Here is a 23,369-nt window from a genome sequence, read left to right on the forward strand (position 1 = left end):
TCTGAACATGCCTAGGATTGTGCTGTTGCCTAAATCACTTGGAAGAAAGCTGCACTGAAGAATGGAGTAGGAAACCTTGGGACTGGGCTACAATCCACATTGCTTAAATCCAGAACATATTTATCAAGTCCCATTGAATTTACTTAAGGAAACATACTTAAATCAGGCTTTAAGATATAACTACAGTTCACACCTGTATAACAAAAATAGGGACAACTTCTTAAAAATACACACATTTAATGTTGATTTTAAAAACGTGAAAACAGTTTCAGAAATACAAACATGTCAACCACTGTGACAAAATGAGAACAAAAACAGCTAAAAATATGTTGATAGTTTGTCAATTTCTCTCCCCAACTAAATTCCAACTGCTGTCTTTGTATGGAAGCCCTACTGCAAATACTGCTGGTGTTTGATGTGAATTACAAAGATTGTGAAAAAGAAAATGAATTAAAATCTGGTTGTTAACATCACAACTACAATTTGCATTGTCCCAAGTGATCAACATTCAAAAAGTAACCTGGGTCTTATCAAAATATTGCAGCTATAGGCAAGGCAACTTTAACTTAATAGCCAAGACTGTGTGAGGGGAAAAGAGATTCATGTTTCTAGTGAAGGCAAAGAAAAGTATACTTTGTAAAGCTTGTAAGTTTACTGGCCAGCCACAAGCACAGAACAACATATTTTGTCTATGCTTCCTATGGCTATATAAGGTGGTGACAAAAGATTTATTTCCCTTAACAATCATAACAGCATTTTGTTTTTAAGTCAATTTTAGTACAATTAGGTTTAGCCATATAGCCTCTCACTATTTAAAGTCATATTTTTTGTTTTGTTGGCAAGCTCGTGTCTGACAGTAAACCATTAGGCAGTAAAATGAGAAACCATCAGAAAAAGTAGTTGTTTACACTCTTTGGCAAAACAAAAAACAAAGAACAACTCAAAACCAATAAAGAAAATACATCTAGCCCCGACAAAAACACTTGTTATTTTACAAGTAAAATAAAGTTACTCATTTAAAACTTGATTCATATTTATAAGAACAAAAGAGGTAATATTGTAATAAAAGCAGTATTGTTACTTCAAGTGGCAACATACTGTTTGTTGACCCTGTGCAATTAAACACTTTGCTCCAACTATGTTTATCAAACATGACTACAAAACATTACATACAAAAGGAATATTGTGATTCCTGCAGACTTTTTAATTAACTGGGAGACAAAATTTACAATCAATGTGTCACAAATCCTTTTTTCTCCTAGCCAGAGTTTATGTTCAAATTTTCAAGTTCAGATTTGTGTCAGACAGCTAACTTTCTCCAACATTAACTGAGGCTGCAATACTGTGCAGCCAGGCTGCTTAGATCAAGAAGATTTACACCACAATCTTCAACGTGTCTGCTCAGCAGTATGTCCCATGGAGCTCACTAGGGCTTACTCCCCGGTAAGTGAGTATAGGATTGCAGCCTCAAAGCAACCTGGTCCACAATAGATGAAATTATTCCCATATTTCTCAACCTTAGCTAAGATATAGCAAAAGTACTCCCTCCTGCTAATCCCTTCTCTTTCTAGTGGTGTACATTACATCTGCATCAAGATAAACACTAACCACTGTTCGCTGTAACTAGTTTGCCAACTCTGGTTTGAGGCAACTATACATAGATCTCTAGCACTATATAGATGTAGTGCTGAAACATATCTTAATGCTAAAAGGAAGGGGAATCTGCACAGGAGAGACAGAGAGGGAGCATGTGAACCTGAAAGGTATACCAAATCTTTTCATCGCTGGGCCTCTATGTGGAGGATTGCAGCCTGAATTATTTTCTGAAGGCATATGACATTAACGACTGCACTCACTGCCAAAACACACAGCACTCATTTGACACATATTCTGTAGTATGTGGCAAACAACAGCACCCATTAAAGCCTGAGAAGAAATGCTGCTGTGTAAATACTGCAACTATTCCTGATAAAAGAATTATGGGATATATAGTCAAAAGCTGCCCAATCCCATAATTTATATTGCATAGGTCACAATCACACACATATATACACATGCACACGTATGTGTATATATACACACATGCAAAGAATATATTAAAAAGACAACAAAGTCTAGTCACAGAGCAATTTACAAGCTCAATATATTTTTTTTACACTTTGCTTGAAAGATTTCAATATTTTACAGTCCTCAGTAGGAATTATATACACTGCACCTTATGAAAATCTAGGGTTGTCAAAGTAGAAATACACTTTTGCAAACATTTGGGTAAGAAAAGATTACGAAATCTTACTAAAAATTTGCTCTAGCTACAGAAAATATTCTCTACCCACATGGAATGTTCTCTAGACAAGTCTCTTCTGAAGTCGTGCACATTTAAAAGCAAATGAAATCCCAGATTCCCGCCCTAAACAATCTAAATCCATATCTTAAAAAAATCCAGCCTCATTTAAAAAATGGTAGAATTTTCAGCACAATGTTTTGTACTGTTAAGAAAGAAATGTTAAGGCTAACTTGGTTTCTATTTTTAGAAATGTCAAAAGAAGTTTCCTTCTGCACTCCTGATTTATATAAACAGTGCCTATAAATAAACAGTGCAGCAAACATGCTCAGTACTACAGTCAGGAGGCAGTTGCTCCTTCCCACTCCACAAGATACTGCACTTTTCCATCGAGTGTCACTCGACGTGCCAAAACACGGTATTTTTCACCACAAGCTATCCTACCTGCTGCACCAAAGTAACTGGTAATGGAGTTTTTAAGATGGTTAAGTTGTAACTCCTGATCTGCCAAGTTATTAAGTATTTCTGTATTAAGTTCATCATACTGGTAGTCATCTTTGCCTTCGTCATCTTTCACAATTTCGGAATTCTGAATCTGGAGTGCTTTACGTGGAAGGCGCCCTCTTCTCCTTAAGTGTGGGATTGCAGCTGGCCAAGTTCTTCCTGTTCGTGTCCTTTTCCTGGATTCAGACAAACTACGGAAGATAAGAAACAATAATTGAAGGTTGAGGGTTGTATTCAACATAGCGTTTAAGTGAACTTTCCGTCAGAGCAACTATTTCTCCTTATAATGTTCTTCCCCTGTGCGCCCCAAAAATCTGTTCCAGGGGTTTCCCCAAACCTATGACAGGGTGGAATTGTGGGGAAATGTCCTGTTGCACCAGTGGAAATCCTTGGAGAATCGCAATAGTTGAGGTCCACCCTCAATTTGCATCCATGGCCTAGTAATTTTCAAGTCGGATTACAGCAATACATCTGTTGTATTACTACCCTCCAAGGGGCAATCCTTTAAAGTGATCAAAGCTTCAGTTTGTGCAAAATAAAGCGTTGATTTACACATATCGCTGTTTGCTTGTTTGCTTCCAGGCCCAATGCAAGATGCTGGTAATTACCAATAAAACCCTGAACAATGGGAGTCTACCCTTTGTATATCCCTTTCTTTCTTCTTGTTTGTATTTTTCTACTTTCTCTTGTTTTCTGTATATGTGTGGGTATATATCTATATCCTGCACAACTTGAGACCCAAATACAAAGCAATCTGTATGTGTTTTAAGATCTTTTCCCCTCCATGTGCCTGCCTTATCAGAGATACGATACTCAAAAAACAACACAGGACTTGCACTGCTGACACCCCCAAACTTTGAGACAGTCCCTAGAACACTCCACCTGATGGCAACGGTTGCAATTCTTCTAGTATCAGATAGTTTGCTACTCTGTTTCAAGCCAATTTGATTGACTACATTGGTTGTTCTATTACTGTATTTGTATTACGACTGTATACTACCTTGAAACCCTGAAAAGAATGAAGGGTGGTAAAAGAATTTTAACAAAATGACAAATGGTGGGTGTGGAACAGGAGACTGCTGAAAGGAAGGGATGGTGAACTTTTCTGTGACCTTTCTAATTTGTCAGGGCCCTATTTTGTGCAATTACCTCCTCTTCCTCCAGCAGCGCCCCATGTTTGGGACTTGCCAACATTCCAGAGAGAAGTTATATTAGAATCCGAGCCAAGGTGTTTCATATAGTTGGGTCACCTTTCCAGTAACAGCTGCAACCCATCATTTCATTCACACATATACGGCATAAAGCAAATGGCAGTGTACCTGTAATGCTTGGAAATACTGTTTGAGGTAGTTTCTTTTGTACTGGCAGCACCTGTGGATTCCACATCTGAGGTATTGGATGAATGTGCAGTTCCATCAGATCTGAGCCATTTCATGTTGCCATGTGATAAAAGTAATCAAATATTAAAATCTGATCTGATCAAACATTAGCCAAGCAAGAACACTACAAATTTAAGAGTACATTTCCCCTACTCACCCAGTAGTGCTAGGTAAATCCAAAGGAGGAGATTCTTGCACTACAACAGGTTCCTTTTCCCAAGGGGAAGAGAAAAAAAAAGAACAGAACTTTTCAGGCTGTGCAAATACTTGCCTTTTCAAGGAGATATAGCTTTTTATTTTTGTTTTTAAATACAGTTTAACAAAGTGGCCATTTTTAAGTCAATAAAGTAATCAGCGAGTAAATGAAAATGCCACTTACTAAAAGAGATGGCTCAGACATCTTCTGGATCATTTTTCTGGTATATGGGCCCGGTGGACGGCCTACAGATTTTTTCTTCCCCTTTCGTTCTACGCCATTAGTAACTTCCCTAGAAGGAAGCCCACAGTCGTTTTTAAAAGATACCCCAAAAGAATGTATGTTTGAGTATTATTTATGATTTCATTTTTTTACCATCATCATTTATTAAACATGATTACTACCCTGAATATATATTCACTGAACCTATACAGTTCTTTCTCTATAAGAAACTCACGTTGTGACTTTTTCTTACACACTAATAGGACCCAGAAGATAACCACTGCAGGAATGCATGCATGTCTTTGAATAATAGGAGAACTGGGAGTGTATTAGTCTTGAGGCTTTGCTTGGCTGCCCAGAGACTTGTTCATGTAGTCTTAAACTATGTTCTTTCTTTATGTATGAATATGGCTATTGCCAAAGAGAAGCATCCCCATTAGCAGTGCTACCACTTATCCAAGCAAAGGAAGAAGAGCCTTTCTTCATGGTCTTGCCTATGTAAGCAGCAGAAATGCAGAGACTGCTGTTCTTGTTAGTTGTGAACTATGGGGAAAGAATTTTAGCGTGGGGACCAGGAGGATGTTGTTGGAGCCCTTCATCCTCATCATACTGATATACTTTTAGGCTAGCACAATGCGATAAAGGCCATAACTCACATGGGGAAACATTCTAGAAATATATGATGTAGTACCCAATCTGGGTCAGACTTTAAGCTTTATTTATATGGTACTTTTATATCCTGCCCTTCTTCCAATCTGAAGTTCAGAGTGGCTGAGAAAGAATAAAATTACACATCAATAAATCATCATTAAAACCACAAAGTCATAGTAAAACAGAAAAATAGCAGCAGTGGCACCATAATTTACCCAATGATTAATAAGCCTGGACAAATAAAATTGTCTTTCACCTTCTAGAGTGGAGGAAGACGGAATCTCACTTGGGAAGGAGGTTCATAGGCAGGTTGCCACCACTAAAAATGCTATGTCACTTTGCTCAAGAAACAGAAATTTAAGACTGGGCAACTGTTGTGTAATACTACAGATTCCACGGAGGACATCTTCAGGAGGGACATTTTGTTCTCTGAACAGATATGAACCCAACCAATTGATTTAATTTGCTTATTATATAAGGATTATTACTAGAAAGCACCATTTTACAGTATTAGCTTATGCACAACAGTAATATTCTAGGCCTAAACTAATTCTATTAAGCAAAACTTCAATTTCAAAGAGAAAGCATTACATATTAACCAGTGCCATTTGAAGATATCCTACAGAAACAACCCTCCCCCCTCCCACATAATTCCTGCAAACTGCCACTGAAATCAGTGGTAATTAATCTGGCATTAATAAATTCGTATATCTAGATACTTAAAGTATCAGGAAATGCATTTACCAGTTATTTGTCAAATAATTTATTTACTCCAAGAGAGAACAAATCATGATTTACCTCTGATCAGGCACAGGTTTAGATGACTTTCTGCCTTTAATTTTGAACTCGTGTGAAGTTCCCTCAGGCTCTTTCTCAGCCTTAAAAGCAGCATTTGGTGGGCAAGGGGGAACACGAATTCTCAAACCAAACAAATGTTTTTTCTTCTTTATTTCCTTTCCAGACATAAACCTAAATTGTTAAACACAGAACATGAAGCTACAAAAGTGGATAAACACATAAACCCCAATTTAACTTACTAGTACCAAAATTATGTCCCTTCTTTAATTCCCTTTAAATGCAGGGAAAGGACAGCTACACACCTAACTTGTATCTCAATAACTACAAGTTTGACTTTAAACAATTTTGCAGTGCCTCTTCCTGCTGCTACCATGGACATGTTTTTAGGGAATCATTCAAAGAAACCTCAGGACAAAATCAAAAAGAGAAAAGTGTATAAAAACCCCTATCAACTTACATAGTCTTGTAATCATTTAATGCCTCCAGAACATGCTCATATCTTTCAGATTTTGGTGTGTCTGCCAGCTGCAAAGTATTAAGAAGTGATTTAACCTACTAAAAGTTACAGTAAAACTTCTAATCACAATTATTACCTTCAACCATTCGAAGAGACAAAGTGTATTTGTATTCTAGAATTCCTACATGCATTAGAAATTCTAGAGTAATATTCTAGAATACCTACTGCATTTGACTATTAAGACAATGAAATTCGAAAAAGTAGTATGCTGAATAACTTCAACATCCTAACAAGATAGTACGGAAATTGTAGCGGGGGGGTTTCCTAACTTCCACATCTGTTCAAACAGCTAAGCATAGCATTCATGTTTAAGAGTGTTTTATTAATAAAATAAAGCAATAAACGTTAATAAAATAACATGCTTTATTTTATTTACATATTACCAACAGGCTACTTCTGTATCAGGTACAATGAATAGCTTTGACAGAACTAGACTTAGAATTCCTTGCATTTTAATGAAATGCTGGAACTGAACATGACAGGCGTATGAAAGGAATACATTTAGAATATGATTGCTTTTTAAAAATCAGCTATAAACTTTTGTTGACTATCAAACAAAGCAGCTAAATAATAGAATAGTTATATTGGAGTGTGATGGGCTACAGAGGGAGGAGAGGAGAATGAAATTGTATGCACAGTGCATTATTCCATCTCAGTGTTTTTTTAATGGTGCATTTGTGAATTTTTAAAACATTGTTATTAAAAATAATTTTGAAATCCTCAATCTTTTCTAGATTAGGTGCAATCAGAGAAAAGTAATCACCTACCAGCCTATTATTTTTGGTACTGAATTTACTTCAACTATCATTATAATGACAGGAAAACAAGCATTTTACAAATAGAGTTAACAATTAATAATAATAATAATAATAATAATAAATTATTTATATCCCGCCCTCCCCAGCCGAAGCCGGGCTCAGAGCGGCTAACAACAGTAAAATAATACAACATTCTAAAATCATTGCATTATAAAATTAATTCAAATCAGATTAATGGCAACCATTGGGCTAGAGTTCTGTGAGGATTGCCAAAGGAGGGAGTCAGGCTGTGCCCTGGCCAAAGGCTTGGTGGAACAGCTCTGTCTTGCAGGCCCTGCGGAAAGATGTCAAGTCCCACAGGGCCCTAGTCTCTTGTGACAGAGCGTTCCACCAGATCGGAGCCACAGCCGAAAAAGCCCTGGCTCTGGTTGAGGCCAGCCTATTAGAGGTAAGTGCACAGAAAATGATGCCAGATTTGTGTGGCGCACTTTTTACACAAATAAATGCAATAAAGGGGTTTGGGTTTTTTCTAATAGTGCAGTGGGATTTCTATCATCTTGTACAATAGAGCTAACCACTTTGCATGGGGGGGTTTTCCCAGCCCCCACACATGTTGGCAAAGTGGAGGGGGGCCCTTTTAATGGTAAGTTTAGGAAATTTTCAGGTCACTTCTGTGTTTGGTGCTGTCAATCAGGTGCACATTTATCGGTCGTTGCCTGTACATAAAATTATGTTTCAGGCCACTGTCATGGTTTCCATTCAATTTTGTGCATAAAACCCTATGATTCTATGGGGCTGCCACCAACTCATGCACTGACTTTCTTGAATTCTCTTCACTCTTTTCTGTAACCGGTATTACAACTTTTTCCATGACTTGATCACGTTCATAAACCTCCCTCTCCCTATTATACCCCACCCTTCCTTTCATGAGAGCTAACAGAAATGTAACATTAAAAACAAAACTAGAACCACAATGCAAAAAAAAAATCAACATTACACAATACATCAAGAGCAGCCAGTGATGTGGCGCAATGATAGAAAAACACATTGGGCAACAATGCTTGATCAACTGGTAAATTACAGTAGAGGGAAAGGTGGGGGTGGAATTAGGCCACGATGCAGTCCACAAGTTGCACTAAGAGCTTCTTACTGGCCTGGATCACAGTTTAAACCAACTGTTTAAAACTGTGGCTTACTATGAATGAGCAGTGCAAAGTTCCTGCAGTGTTTGGCTTGTAATGTTGTCTAAACACACTTGTTTCTTTCCAAACAAACAATGAATGGTAAGCCAAGGACAATCCGTGGTCACCATTCTTGATTTGTTGAAGAGAAACAAATCACACACTGTGGTTTGCTTTGTCTGTGGTGCAGCAACCACAATGGAGGAGCACCACAGGAACTCTCAGGCAGTGTGCACCAACACAGTGCTCATTTACATGAAACCATTGTTTGTTTTAAACTATGGCTTAATGTGCTAAATGACAGCCTTTTGTAGCTACTGGTGTGCATGTTCAAGTCCCTCGCTTACAACCCTAACGTAATCCTCTGAAAACCAGCTATCATTTCATCAGGACAGGAATTTTATACACTTGATATATTCTGTAAATGGACTAACCCATTTTTAAAAAGTCTACTGACCACAATAGTTTGACCTGATGACCATTAGCATTTCAACAACTTACCTCACCAGGGTGGAGTCGATCCCAGTTTTCATTAATGTACGTCATGAGTTCAAGCTCCGAATCAAAGTATTTCTTTTTGTGAATAACACTTAGGTTGTAAAGGCATAGGTGTGCTATATCTACCCTAGAATTCAAAAGGTTTTAATAAAAACAATTAGGAAATTTAAAAATTTCATAGGTATGAACCCCACCTGGCTAAAGTAGTGATGTGGCTCTTCATAAATCAGCCAGCTTACTGTGCTACATTAAGGAACTTTACAACTTTATGAACTACTGGGGCCGTGCCCCAGCTTGCTTTGCCTGCCAGCCAGGCCTACCCCCCGCTCCCTTGACAACCCCCCTTCTCCAATCCCTGCTCTCCCCTCCCCTGCTCATACTGCCTGCTTCACACCAATGACACTGTTTGAGATTCAGCAGAAGAGGTGGGAAGTGAGGCCAAGAGAAGAACAGGACTACAGCTGGAGAGCCTTCCTCTCACTCCACCACATCCCTTCTCCTCACCCTCCCACACTGATATGATGGCCTAGCAGCTTGCAGAAGTCTGTTGTCATGCCATATTTCACAGAACAGCACTACCTGTTAGTGACCAAGAAAACTGACAACAGCCTTACCTTTTTATTATATGTTAAGAATGACCACTAGACATTTTATTTCTGTTTCTCAATATCAAGCCAGAGAGGAAGAATATACTAATAACAGTAATTGTTCACAAACTTACTAGAGGACTACTTGCGCTTTGTTTACAGCAAGGGTAGCTAATCTGTGCCCTGCTGTGATACCCAGTTTTTTGTCATTCTTCAATGTGACCTCCCTTAACCCATTTTTAAAAAAAGTATTTTAACTGACCACTCTCATGTGCCCCCTACTGCAATTTTGTGCTGCCAAAACGTTTTTGTGACCTTACAAAATCCCCAAATATGTCCCTTAGAAAAACCTTTAAAACTGTTGCACCTTCCCCGGCCATGCCAACTTTGACATGTGACCCCTAGAAGCCTGATCTTGAGTCAATGGAGCCCTTGCCCCAGAAACATTAGCAAAAGGCACGTTATGAGAACCAACTAAAAACAACTTACTGAATTATTAGGTTACTGAATGATTTCCTCCAGTGCAACATTGTACTTACCATTGCAAGGGTAAACGTTTGAGGTATTCTGGTCCAGAACTACAAACTGAACAAATGAATGTATAAAACCTAAAAATAAAAATAAATAACCAAAAAAGTAACTGCTGGGAAGGTACTTACTTGTAGCAACATATTCACTTTGCACGATGTCTATGACTTCAAAGCCCAAAGGAGCCAATACATGCTACTTAGTAGCATATCAAATAATTAATAGTTATCTAGATTTGTGAACTTAAAATGCTTCCTTTGTTTTATATACATGCAAGTCCCAGTTACCAAACACAATGCATTCCCTGAAAATTGTTCGTTAAGTGAGCGTTCACAAAACAAGTCCATGATTCATATTGATTCTTATGGGAACATTTCCAATCTGGATTTGTCTGACCTCTTCACCTACCCTCTATGGTTTCTTCCCGAAATGCCTGTAGCCAACCAGCAAAAGAGAGACAAAGGAAAAACTGATTTGTCTGATCTCTCCTGCTCTCTCATTTGTCTCATTCCCCACTCCCTCCATAGTTTCTGCCCAAAAATGGCTGCAGTCAACCAACAAAGCACGGAAAAGGTTGTTCGGATATCTGAATCTGTGGCGTTTATAGTGAGGGCATAATTCTTTATGTTTGGATAACTGAATTTTTGCATAACAAGCGGTTATTATAAATATAATTGTTAAGATAACTGAATCTTTATCTAGGTAACTTTATTTATACAAGCTAACTAAATACATAGCTAGGTAAATGGGGACAGTTATATTCTGTCTTTCTGTAACAAATTACAAATAAAAATATAGACTAATACAATCGTAATAAAGAACAGCAATAAGAACGTCACCACATGTCATAACTGCAAGTGTGCAGAAAATAATAGTATTATGATGCTATAGGTATAAATGCATTCTTTCCTTGTGTCTCCCCCTGCCCCCCAGAATAAAACCCTGACAAACACAAGTAGGATCAAGAAAATACACCTTACCTGTCACCAAACAGCATTGGCTTTTGGAGGCACTGCACACAAGCCTCATGAAACCACTGTTTGCATTTGCAGCACTGTAGCATCTTTAAATACCAGCTTCATTAACAGAAAGGGAGAAAGGAAAGAATTGAATTGGAATGTGTTGCGTGTTCCCTACTGAAGTGCAAACACATGGGGCAGAATCCAAATTTGTGCAAACAGACTTCTGTTCATGGGACATGATTTCACCTTTCTCTCCTTCTCACTGCAGCCGTTCCCCCAAAAAACTTGCTCTGGAGAATCCCCCAACCTCCCGTAGGAGATTTTGAGGGCCCAGAGGAGGCTGTAGGTGAGAAGAAAGAAAGGTGATGAGTGGAAGCCTGTTCTGCACGGCAGATCTAAATGCAATCCATTCCATTCCAGTAAATGGAAAAGTGACACTTAGCGGGGGGAAAGCTGAAGGAAATTTTATCATAATTTTACTCCAACTGAAAATGTGTGGCTTAATATTATGCATGTTTACTTGAAAGTAACTCTCACTGGGTGCTATTCAATGCTAGTCCTATTCAGAGTAGACTCACTTAAGGTAATGAACATAACCCTAGGTTCATTAATTTCTGTGGGTCTGCTCTACTCTCCAAGTAGGACTTAGTTGACTACAACCCAATGTGTTTAATGAAGCTTGCTCCCAAGTTAAACGTGTAGAAATGTGAGCTTAACAATCCTATTTTTATGAATGCAGACTTTAAAACTGAACAGAAAGTGTAATGAAAGCCTAGGGTCGCTGATACAATGGCCATTACTGTACTAAAATTGCCTTATAAATATATACATAATATTTCTGGAAAAGAACATAGCATCTCATACAGATTACTGGTATTTAACAGAATATACAGCAATAAATCTGAGAGAAAATCTTTTCATAAGAGTTTCAACATGCTTACTCTCCAGGACCTCCACAGTAGCAATAACACTGTTGGGCATTTGTTTTATGGCCTGCATCCCATTCAAGGTCGGATACATTGTAAGGCAATGTCTGCTTCATGACTTGCAGTGCTTTGGCATTTGGTCCTTTCTTAAGTGCGCCACCTCTCTGGAATAAAACAGATTGAAGCAGCGACCACTACTATACAAAATCAAGTTCAAATTTAAACTGTAGTCACTTCACAAAGTGAATAACTTACCTTTGTTGTTGTTGCAAAGACACACTGCCGGCAAAGCCATTTATCATCTGAATCTATCACGCTGGAATCAATATTTGGTGTGTGACACAGCTGGTGATAACCTGAATTTAAAAATATTTTTTTATTTTTTATTACTCTAAGGTTACTAGACACCCTTGCCATCTTAACCTTTACTAAAGAAAACCCAACCCATCTTCTGATTTACATTATAATTCAAATGTATTTTATGTCAAGAGGTACAATACATATCCCATATGTACACAACCGTATCAACGGGACAATATGTAACAGTGCCAGCCTGCTTATGTAACAGACCTACAAGAGAACTTCCAATTCCTCTCCTACACACCACACACACACCTCTGCCATCCAAATCTGCTCTGAAGGGCTAGAGGACCTTCTAGCTGGAGAAGGGAAGGACGAGGAAGACCTGTCAGGTCCGCTGGCACAACACTCGATCTCACCCCGTGTACATACAGTGGACGCAGCACTAACTTAACTGTGTCACTCGGCTGATGGTAAGGTTTCCATCAGCAAAATAGGAAGGGGAGCAATTTTCTGCAAGCCCCTGCCTCCAGCAATCTGCTCCAGAATTTTAAGGGAACCTGTGGAGTAGCTTCAAGAGCATATGAAAGGCTGTAGAGGGAATAGTGACTTGGCTAAATAAATAAACAGATACATAGATAAATAGATAAAATCCCCTTCCTCTTTTGCTGATGGAACCCTTGCCATCAGCTGAGTGACACTGTGTAATACAATCCTGAATTTTGAAAAAATTCTGCACATTAAGAAGTTCACTTTACCTTGACCACACTTATCACAAATAACCATTTCATTGGGTGCTTCTGAATATTCTTCCTGGCATATTGTACAGACCATTTCCCCACTTTCAGTAGCTCCTAAAAAGATAAAATGTTATGGTTTACATTAAATAAATAAAATACATAGACTAAATGGATACCAGTTGTATTACCGTATTTTTCCGTGTATTGGACGAGGTTTTTTGACTCAAAAATCACATCAAAAAACTGGGGTCATCCAATACACCGATAATGGCACGGGGGGGGGGGGGGGAGAGCAGGGCGACGCCAGTCATCCGGTTGGCGAAAGTGTGGTTTCCCTCAATGCTGTAGCAAGTGGGGAGCTATCTGGGAGGTGTTTCCTGCCCGCAGCTGGGGTGGGGGAGAGAGAGGCTACGCACCGCCAGCCAGCTCGCGGAATAAAACTACATGTTATTATTAAATTCATTTTTATATCACCCTCTTCACCTCTTTCCTATAAAAGCTCAGGATGATGACCAGTGTAAAAATGATTGCAATAGCTAATCATGTTTTGGGGGCCAGCTGTTTACATCTAAACAGCAACAGATGCACTTCCCTGGGGAAGTTCCTCAAACAGGACACTGCCATACAGATGGCTCAGCCAGGTCTTGCTTCCAGCATAGACATAAGAAATTGAAGGAGATAAGACTTTAAGGCAGGCATTGGCAAATTCTGGCCCTCCAGGTGTTTGGGACTACAATTCCCATCATCCCTAGCTAACAGGACCAGTGGTCAGGGATCATGGGAATTGTAGTCCCAAACATCTGGAGGGCCGGAGTTTGCCTATGCCTGCTTTAAGGACCATGCTGATAAATGTTGCCCATCCAAGATCAATGCAGAGTTGTCAAAAAGGGACCTAAAGTGTCTATTAACGCAAACTCCCTGACCAAGCCTTTAACTTTATTCTGTTCCCTCCCATGGGGTCTCTCACTGGGACAAGACTGGAAATAGATGAGGTCTGAAATTTCATAGTGTCAATAAAAATAAAGTAAGGTTCTTGCCTGTTTGTATGTCCTTCCAGAGAACCCAGGATTTGGAACTGTCTTCAAATATAATGAAGCAGCTCTGCTTAAGTTTGTTTATCTGAAAAGGAGAATAAATGTTACTGTTTAGGTGGCACAGCCTCAGAGGTATGATCATTTTACAAGGCTGATGGACACAAATTACCTTTTTGATAGTTCCAAGATAAAACAAGCCATCTGACCATCTAGCTAGGACATCTTGACCTTCTTCGAATTTGCACACTGGCTTTTTGGTTTTCTGTCCATCCCGCGAGGACAGTTTGGTCAAGGACGTTGGTGGTTTTTGGTTTCGGCGTAAAGGAGACCGCTTGTGGACCACTGAATTACCCACCCCCGTAGAGTCTCTAAAGAACAAAAATAAATGTAGAATTAATATGAATAATTTGTCACTTGCACTTTTTCTTGTAGTAAAAATATAAAGCCCTCTTTGCATCTTGGAACCCTCCAGCTAAAAGCCATCAGAAAACTACAAGCCATGTGACACCAAAATGCAAATAAATACAATCTAATTAAGTTAATATACTGAAAAAAGAGAGTACAGTGGTGCCCCGCAAGACGAATGCCTCGCAAGACGGAAAACCCGCTAGACAAAAGGGTTTTCCGTTTTGGAGGTGCTTCGCAAAACGAATTTGCTATGGGCTTGCTTCGCAAGACGAAAATGTCTTGCGATTCCTGGGGGTTTTTCCCCCCTCCCAGCCTTTTTCCCAAGCCCCTAAGCCGCTTAACAGCTGTTTGCTAAGCCGCTTAACAGCTGATCTAAGCCGCTTATCAGCTGATCTAAGGCGCTAATAGCCTTTTAGCAGCTAATCCGCTAATCCCATAAGCCTTTAATAGCCGCTAATAGCCGCTAAACCGCTAATAGCGCTAGTCCGCTAATGGGCTTGCTTCGCAAGACGAAAAAAAACACAAGATGAAGAGACTCGCGGAACGGATTCTTTTCGTCTTGCGAGGCACCACTGTACTCAAAATAGGAGTGGGACTGAAAGCAGAACTTATTTGAAGAAAAATCTGAGATATGAATATGAAAGGTGAAGTTAGCCTTCCTCCTGGGGAATTGTAGCTACTGCAATATCAAAATACAGGGCTGGGGAAGTAGGTCATATTCCTGGATGTCAAGATTGAGTGGTAAACATCAGAGTTCTGCCATTTCTACTGTCAATATAATCCTCTGAATTACTTGCACAACTAACAAGTAAAATGGTCATTTGGTGCCATTTGTAATGATAAAAATCAGTGTCATTTTAAATTTTCTATTTACAGTACAGCAACAAATGCAAAATGCTTCCTTTCACTCTGCAAGTGCAATGTTGTACTTGTTCAGTGAGTATTTGCATAACACATCGGAACACAAAACCATAACCAAGGCACTTACAAAAAGTTGTAAGGAAATAGAGCAAACACTGCTCTTGGCTTCTAAATCTTGGGATGGATGCAGTGCCAGGTAAATCATGAATTCCAACTTTCAGCACACAGTGAAAAGGAGAATGTGGTATTAATGAAAGAGTGTTCCCCTGCACCCAATAATTTATCTACCAAATTTTAACAAGTGAATTAGGCTAGCCTCATCTTCCCTTTAACCACTGGGGAACCCTGGGATAGAGGGATGGAACTCATCCATTGAAAATGTCTACTGATACAAGAGCCCCCAAAACCAGCTGTACACAACACAACAACTTAATTTTGACAAGTACATAATTGTGTTAAAAGAGAACATAATGTTCTGTTATGTTCTTATATATGCTGGAAGCCACCCATAGTGCCTGGGGCAACCCAGTCAGGTGGGTATGCTACAAATAATAAAATTAGCATTATTATAATCCTACTCATGTTCACTAGTGGTACCTCGGGATGCGAATGGGATCAGTTCCGGAGGCCAGTTTGCATCCTGAATAGAACGTAAGATGCAACTGCGCATCGCGTTTCACCGCTTCCGCGCATGTCATTTTGATCGTCTGCGCATGCGCGAGCGGCGAAACCTGGAAGTAGCGCACTCTGTTATTTCCAGGTCACTGCAGAGCGCAACCCGAAAATACTTATCCTGAAGCATATTTATCCCAAGGTATGACTGTACGAAGTCCCACTGTGTTCAATGGGGCTTGCTCCACAGTAAATAAGCTTATGTTTGCAGTCTTACAGATAACCCATTTCCCAGAAACACTGATTTGGAATCCCACTGATTCCAATGAGACTTACTCCAAAGCACAAACAAGATGACAACCTTAAAATCTGTTGCAACATTAGCAGTAGACTGGTAAAGTAGAAGGCAACGTACTTCTGTTTTGGTTGGTTACAGTTACTTCGAAGAACTATTAGATCTGGGTTATGATAGTCTACTCAACACTTATAATTTCAACATTTAAAACAAAAATATGCTGATCAATGAACCTGGTGATACCCAACATTAGTCAAACTCTGAGCAGACACACTGAAATAAGTCTGTATCATGACTAACATTGGAAACAATTCTTAGGCCACTTAATGTAGAAAAAATATTTTAAGCAGTCCACATAAAAACACAAAATTCAATTTAAAAAATCCTAAAAACTAGATAAAAAAGCAAAACATGTATCACAAATAAAACTGAGCAGTGTAGAAAACCCCTTTAAAAAAGAGGTGGTATTCAGCTAAGTTTTATTCAGAACACTGAAATTAATGGGTCTACTTTTGAGTAAAGGTTTGCTGAATATGTTTTAGAGATCATTGCTGCTTCCATCCCAATTACCTGGGAGACAGCGTTCTGAAGAGTGGGTGCCATCACCAAGAAGGTCCATTTTACGTTTTCTACCAAGTGACAATCCACTGGTCATGGCTACTTAGGATATTCAAACTGCAATTCTAAATTTATGCTAATACTACAAACTTGCATTTGGTTGCCAATACCCAAATATACCCCAATAATTCAAAAAGGCAATGTCATCATTAAGAAAAGTAATCATAACACTAACACTTGTATAACCATTTTCTAAAATAAGCAAATTATGATGTTTTTGTGTTTGTCAAGTGTGACAACACTTATGAAAACAGTAGTAAAAAAGGTAATCTTCCGTCATACCATCGATGACATGAGAGAATAATATTTTCCTTTTAATACGCAATTACTTTCTTAGTGATGGAAGGAGAAACTATAGGAAATCCACATAAGGAAGTGGGCTTCTGCTCCCACAGTTGATATATATCTGCATTCATCTAGACCTCAAATAATTGGCTGAATTACAAAAAAATTATATATATACCCAACTTTCTCCAAACAAAAACACAAAGCTGGTTACATTGGTTTCTAAATACATACAATTTCTAAATGTACATGGAACTAGAAGTGCACCAGGATGAGGTTGGTAGCTTGGAAGAACTGCATAAGGAGTAGATGTTCACAGCTGATCAGTGGCACTGCTATCTAGCTCTCAGCTCAGGGCAAACAAAACAGGAGAGCAATAGTGCAACACTGAAGCGAAATGGTAAAATACTGCAGAGGTAGATGGACAAGACTAAACTGGGGGCAGAAACAGAGCTGGCAAAGTCTAGAGCAGATCATGGCAATAGAAGCTGTCCCCCCCCCCCCCCCCAGCCCCCATTTCCTCCTAACTCTGCCACCAACTGATGCTGGTAATCCAGAAGGTAGTACTTCCCCTTTCTGTACACCACAACTATCAGAAAACACGACACACAGACGCAGCAGACTGAGACTTACACATGTTCACACCGTGCACACAAGATGAAGAAGCGCCACTGCACAAAGCAAGTTGAGCTTGCTCCCACACGTATTCTTCTGCTAGAGCAAGTTGGTAAGCAGGAAAAGGTTAGAATTCTGTGAACTGCCGCTGCTCTGAGAAGGGCTTGCTGCAACTGACTCTAATGGACTCCAAGTAGACCTACAGGATGCCACAGCCCTGCTTCCAGAGTAGGGCTAGCTCAGAGTCCCATTTCAACTGCTTAAAAATGAGGACCCAGCAATGAAGCCGCTCTACATGCTGTATGATATAGAAGTGATAAGGACTCAACTTGTCTGCCATGCAAATGGTCGCTGGCTACTGAAGGTAGATGAGATGTTAACTGGCCACCAATGACCACTTCACATGCTCCAGGGAATGTGAACAGCAGCCAGGAAGCAGCTGTGAGGTAATGAGGAATGGAACATGGCAATCACCTATCCTTCTGTTCTGCAGAAGGAAGTCAATGCCTCAATGAAGAGGTAAGGCTTAGGTAAGAGCTGGAGACCCTTCTCTTGTTTCAATAAGAAGCATAAGGGATTTTGAGGATTGGAACAACCTGCCCACTAGTCTTCAAGTTAAAATAAAGAAAACATACAGATAACAGAGTATAGTTTTTCTTTTTTCCTTTTCCAAAGTTTGGACTGAAAAGTGAGGTGCATTCATATGTCATTGTGCTTGTTAGCAGAAGAAGAAGAAGAAGAAGAAGAAGAAGAAGAAAAGGAGGAGGAGGAGTTTGGATTTGATATCCCGTTTTATCACTACCCGAAGGAGTCTCAAAGCGGCTAACATTCTCCTTTCCCTTCCTCCCCCACAACAAACACTCTGTGAGGTGAGTGGGGCTGAGAGACTCCAGAGAAGTGTGACTAGCCCAAGGTCACCCAGCAGCTGCATGTGGAGGAGCGGAGACACGAACCCGGTTCCCCAGATTACGAATCTACCACTCTTAACCACTACACCACCACTACACTCACCACAGTGAGCATAAGCCTGCCGTGCCTGTTTTGCCCTCTTCTGGGTCTGAAAGTGGCCCACATTCTTTGAATGTGCACAAAAAGGCTGTATTACATTTCATGTTTTTGGATGTAAGATAACATGTTCAGTCCCAGGCAGTTCTAGTTCTAACAATTGTGTGTATTCTAGCTAGGAAGACCCCCACCTAGAACCCTTCAGTGGAAAACAAGGACAGTGTGGGTGTAAACTACTTAGAGGTTACTGTAGTTAAAGTGATATAATAAGTGTGTAAATAAACAACTAAATAGAGTGGGTAAGGAACTGTGCGCTGTGCAATGAACTTTGTAGGAAGTGACTACCTTACTTTTTTACACAGAAGTCTGAAGCTGCTATGCTACCCCTGGTTTGTGGACTTCACAAGCAACCAAGCTCCCATGTGTTGATTTTATTAATATCACTGAATCCACAATTTCTTTCATTTGTTGTAGACAATGCAGGGGTGCACTTACCTTGACTATACCAATTAATATATCAGAAAAAAATATGCTTCCCCAATACCCAGTCCCATGCTAATGTGCCCTCAGTAAGACTGCAGTCCCCACAACCTCTTGTTAAATCAAGTGAGATTACCAAAATATTCCAGTAGATAAATAACACCTATCTGGAATATATTTTTAAATCAATTAATTATATACTATATTTCTTGAAAGGAGCTCAAGGCACCCTACATGGCTGGTTCGATTCCCCGCTCCTCCACATGCAGCTGCTGGGTGACCTTGGGCTAGTCACATTTCTCTGAAGTCTCTCAGCCCCACTCATCTCACAGTGTGTTTGTTGTGGGGGAGGATGGGAAAGGAGATTGTTAGCCGCTTTGAGGCTCCTTAGGGTAGTGAGAAAGCAGGATATCAAATCCAAACTCTTCTTCTTCTCAACAATCTTGTGAAGAAATTAGGCGAAGACTAAGTGACTAGCTAGTCCAGGGGTAGGAAACCTAAGGCCCATGGGCCACAAGCGGTCCATGGGGGTTGTTTAACTGGCCCATGAGCTGCCCTCGAACCGAGCCACCCGCTTGGCGAGCCCCCACGCTGTGCTAAACCAGTGCAACACGGTGTGGGGACTCATTTTCGCGGTGCCGGAAATCGCATGCACGCTCACACACGTGCACAATCCGGCCCACGGTGGGATCTCCACTGGAGTGAACTGGCCCAGGCAAGGTAAACCTTGCTGACCCTGAGCTAGCTCATGGGAACCCAGTAATCTTCACAGCTGAAGAAGCACTTGAACCCAACTCTCCAAAGTCCTCCTACTCTTAACCTCTAACCAGTCTTTCTCAACCTTAGGTCCCCAGATGTTGTTGGGACTACAACTCCCATCATCCCTGACCACTGGTCCTGCTAGCTAGGGATGATGGGAGTTGTCGTCCAACATCTGGGGCCCCAAGGTTGAGATATGTTGCTCTTTCACAATACTGGCTCTTTTTTTCTTCACCAAAGAATAACTGACATTTTTCATTGTATAGTGTTAGTGGAGGCTTGGTTATTGGGCTGTCACAATGACTGCCTGTACAGGTAACCTGCAACTTACACACATTTAACACATGCAATTTCAGCTTTATGCAGTTGAAGGCCAGCTGGTTGAAATAACACAATTTAAATGCATGGAAGCTGAAGAGCTTAAAAGCTCTTCTTGCACAGGGTTTTCCTAGGGTGGGAAGTTTTTAAGCTCTTGGTCTTGCTTATCAGGCTATGGGTGCCTCTCATGAGATCTTCTGAGAGCCTCCCAGAGTCTGGTAAGCAAGACTGACAACTTAAAAGCTCTCTGCCTTGCTTGTTGGACCGATTTGGTGCATCAGGTCCAGAAGGTAAGATTGCTTGCATCGAAGCGGTTCAAAGTACAGTGGTACCTTGGGTTACATACGCTTCAGGTTACAGACTCCGCTAACCCAGAAATAGTGCTTCAGGTTAAGAACTTTGCTTCAGGATGAGAACAGAAATCGTGCTCCAGCAGCAGGAGGCCCCATTAGCTAAAGTGGTGCTTCAGGTTAAGAACAGTTTCAGTTTAAGAACGGACCTCCAGAACGAATTAAGTACTTAACCCGAGGTACCACTGTATATGTATTTTTGTGTATGCGCACCATCCCCAAAACGTACCCACTGTGCAAGATGCGATTGCACTGTACTTACTCAGTCTAACCATCTTCAGGGTTACTGCAAGGATAAAAGGGTGTGGAGAGACCTATGTATGCTGCCTTGAGCTCCTCAGAGAAAGGGTGGGATATATATACACCTATTACCTTTGTTCACCAGGAGGGTTGCCATGCCCCACTAATCTGGACTTTCTCAAGATAGTTTTCTTACATACTGCTGCTCCAATTCCACCATACTGCCACAGAGCACCTGGAGTTCAGGAATTCTAAAGAGAGGCTGGCAGTCATAGTGGAGAATTTAGCATCCCAGAAATGAGTTAAAAGCTTGTGAAACTGATTTTCCCCCAAAGGACACCCTCAATTTAATTCATGAACTGAACCTGCTTTTCACATAAGGAACAAACCACCAAAACACTGAGATGAGTGGCACAGTAACATTTGAAAATCAGAATAGTGTAATCTGTGCTATCCACATCAAAGGAAAAAATAACATAAAATGCATTGCAATAGCGGTTAAGTGACAGCGGAAGGACATCAACCAAGACCACTAAGCAAACAGCAGCTGGACAGAAATTGCAATTAATCACAAGTAGGAAGGGACCACAAGGAATTATCTAGTCCTACCCCCTGCAATGCAGGAATCTTTTGCCCATCATGAGGACCGAGCCTATGACCCTGAGATTAAAAGTCTCATGCTCTACCAACCTACATAGCTATCAACCTATATGGCCACAGTTAATTATTTAAGGCATGGAATTCTGTGCATGATCAGAAGCATGTGTGTATGTGTACACACAAACACACACACACAGGGTGAGTCCTTTAAAAGAGGCCCCACGGATACAGAGTACACATATTCCACGGGACCTCTTTAGAAGACTCACTGTGTGTGTGGCCATTTATCTATCTCAGGGCTGCTAAACTTCTTTTGCTCTAACATACCAGGAATGTGTTAAAACTATAAAGATGAGATAAAGAGAAGGAGGAGAATAACGAGCACCCTTTGAAATAATACGCAATACCATCTTTATTGGGGGTTGTTGGGTTTTGGTTTTTTGCAAATCCAGAGTCTAAAATTACCGGACCCCCTCATTTTCTAAACACCACATAAACATCTATACAGGCAAAGAGCGACGATCATAACAAAAAACAACAACAAAACGCCGCGGCTCGTTGATAGGTACGGATCAACAAAGCCAGGAAACTTCTCCGTTCCCTGGGAGTCGAGGTCGCCACGAGCTATCAAAGTGCCACCCTCTTCCCCACCCCCACCCGGGAGGCCCTCGCCTTTGTTTTGGTCTCCAGGTTGGGAGGTGGGGAGGGAGAATACAACCAGAAGCCTCTTCAAACCCACAAATGCAGCTTTTCTGTCGCCAGTAATATTACCCAAACATACCCCTCCCCGCCTTCTTTTAACAAAGCACAATTAAAAATAAGGTCGGAGTGGAGGGTGGGGGTGGAAGAGAGAGAGAGAGGCCTTCGTGATGTCGGTTCCCTCCACCCAACAAAACCGGATTTGGGGAGAACAGAGAAAGGAAATCCAGCCAGCGGAGGAAACGGAGGGCGCGGAGGGGAGGGGAGACGGAGCCGAGCTCTTCTCCCCCTCCCTGCGCCAGCCGGGGGGGTGGCTTCCCTTCCCCTTCCCGGGACCCCCCCTCCCCCTCCCCGGCTACCCTCCCCGCTCCCTTCACCCACCTCATTCGGTCTCTCCGGTGGGGCCACCCGCTTCATACAGGGAAATCAAGTGAGCTCAACGCGCTCCTCCCGAGAGAAGCCTCCCGCCGGCCGGGCTCCTCGCGAACCAACTGCCTCACGGGGGTGCTCTATAAGGCCGTTGGACCGGGGAGGGGGGCTAGGCTGGACGAGGACGAAGCTCAAGGCAGCCTCACGGGCAGCCCTTCGCCTCCACCGCAGCCCTTCGCCATTTTGCTTTCCCGCGGAGGCGGAGGAGGCGCTGGTGCATTGTGGGGGAAAACACAAAAGGAGCCGCTTTCCAACGGCAACAACGGCGGCGGCGGCGGCCCCTCCCACGCGCCGGCCCCGGCCTCGCGCCGAATCACCTTCGGCGAGGGGCGGGGCGAGGGAGCGCGAGAGCAGGAGGCAGCCAGGCAGCCAACCAACCCGCCCGCTTCTAGCTGCGTGCGGAAGGACACGGGGCCGCGAGAGTGCCTTGTCTGCGGGTGAACAAAGAGGGATTATTTTAAGAGAGAGAGACGGCTCCCTCCTCATCCGCGTCTTTTTTAGCGAACTCTTCAGCGCGGGTAGAGAGTGTTGGAAGGAAATCGAGAATGTGTTTTTAGGAAACAAGGCGTAGGCAGAGCGTTTAGCTTCAAGACCGAAGTGGACAGCTTCTGCTCTTGCCTAACAGCGATAATACTCGGTGCTCTTTTTTTCCTTTTTAAAAAAAGTTTAGACTCAAGAAAATCACCATTTTATAGTTCGAATCAGGAAAAATAAATACAGTAAATGGGCAAAA

The 23,369-nt window shown here is 41.2% G+C and overlaps 1 protein-coding gene across 1 annotated transcript; it reads right to left on the bottom strand.

Moving 5' to 3' along the window:
* Window positions 1-217: 217 nt before the first annotated feature.
* On the bottom strand, window positions 218-22,967 carry MTF2 (metal response element binding transcription factor 2). The gene is made up of 15 exons (XM_083444920.1): window positions 22,589-22,967; window positions 14,232-14,430; window positions 14,066-14,147; window positions 13,047-13,142; window positions 12,244-12,344; window positions 12,004-12,152; window positions 11,081-11,176; window positions 10,112-10,180; window positions 8,989-9,112; window positions 6,489-6,556; window positions 6,032-6,202; window positions 4,544-4,652; window positions 4,322-4,374; window positions 4,105-4,206; window positions 218-2,976 (listed from the first exon to the last, which is right to left on the bottom strand). Exons 1-15 carry the CDS (start codon window positions 22,591-22,593, stop codon window positions 2,622-2,624), a joined length of 1,779 nt encoding a protein of 592 aa, XP_083301046.1. The 5' UTR covers window positions 22,594-22,967; the 3' UTR covers window positions 218-2,621.
* Window positions 22,968-23,369: the final 402 nt, after the last annotated feature.

Source organism: Podarcis tiliguerta (assembly GCF_965153285.1).
Source record: "Podarcis tiliguerta genome assembly, chromosome: 6".
In the NCBI taxonomy this organism is placed as follows: Eukaryota; Metazoa; Chordata; class Lepidosauria; order Squamata; family Lacertidae; genus Podarcis; species Podarcis tiliguerta.

What these genes read in the sequence shown, in the direction of transcription:
- MTF2 (XM_083444920.1), bottom strand. An exon ending in TTGTGATAAGTGTGGTCAAG is followed by an intron (nt 12,345 to 13,046) that starts GTAAAGTGAACT and finishes TTTTAAATTCAG; the next exon opens with GTTATCACCAGCTGTGTCAC. An exon ending in AAACCTGTGCCTGATCAGAG is followed by an intron (nt 4,653 to 6,031) that starts GTAAATCATGAT and finishes GCTTCCTTCTAG; the next exon opens with GGAAGTTACTAATGGCGTAG.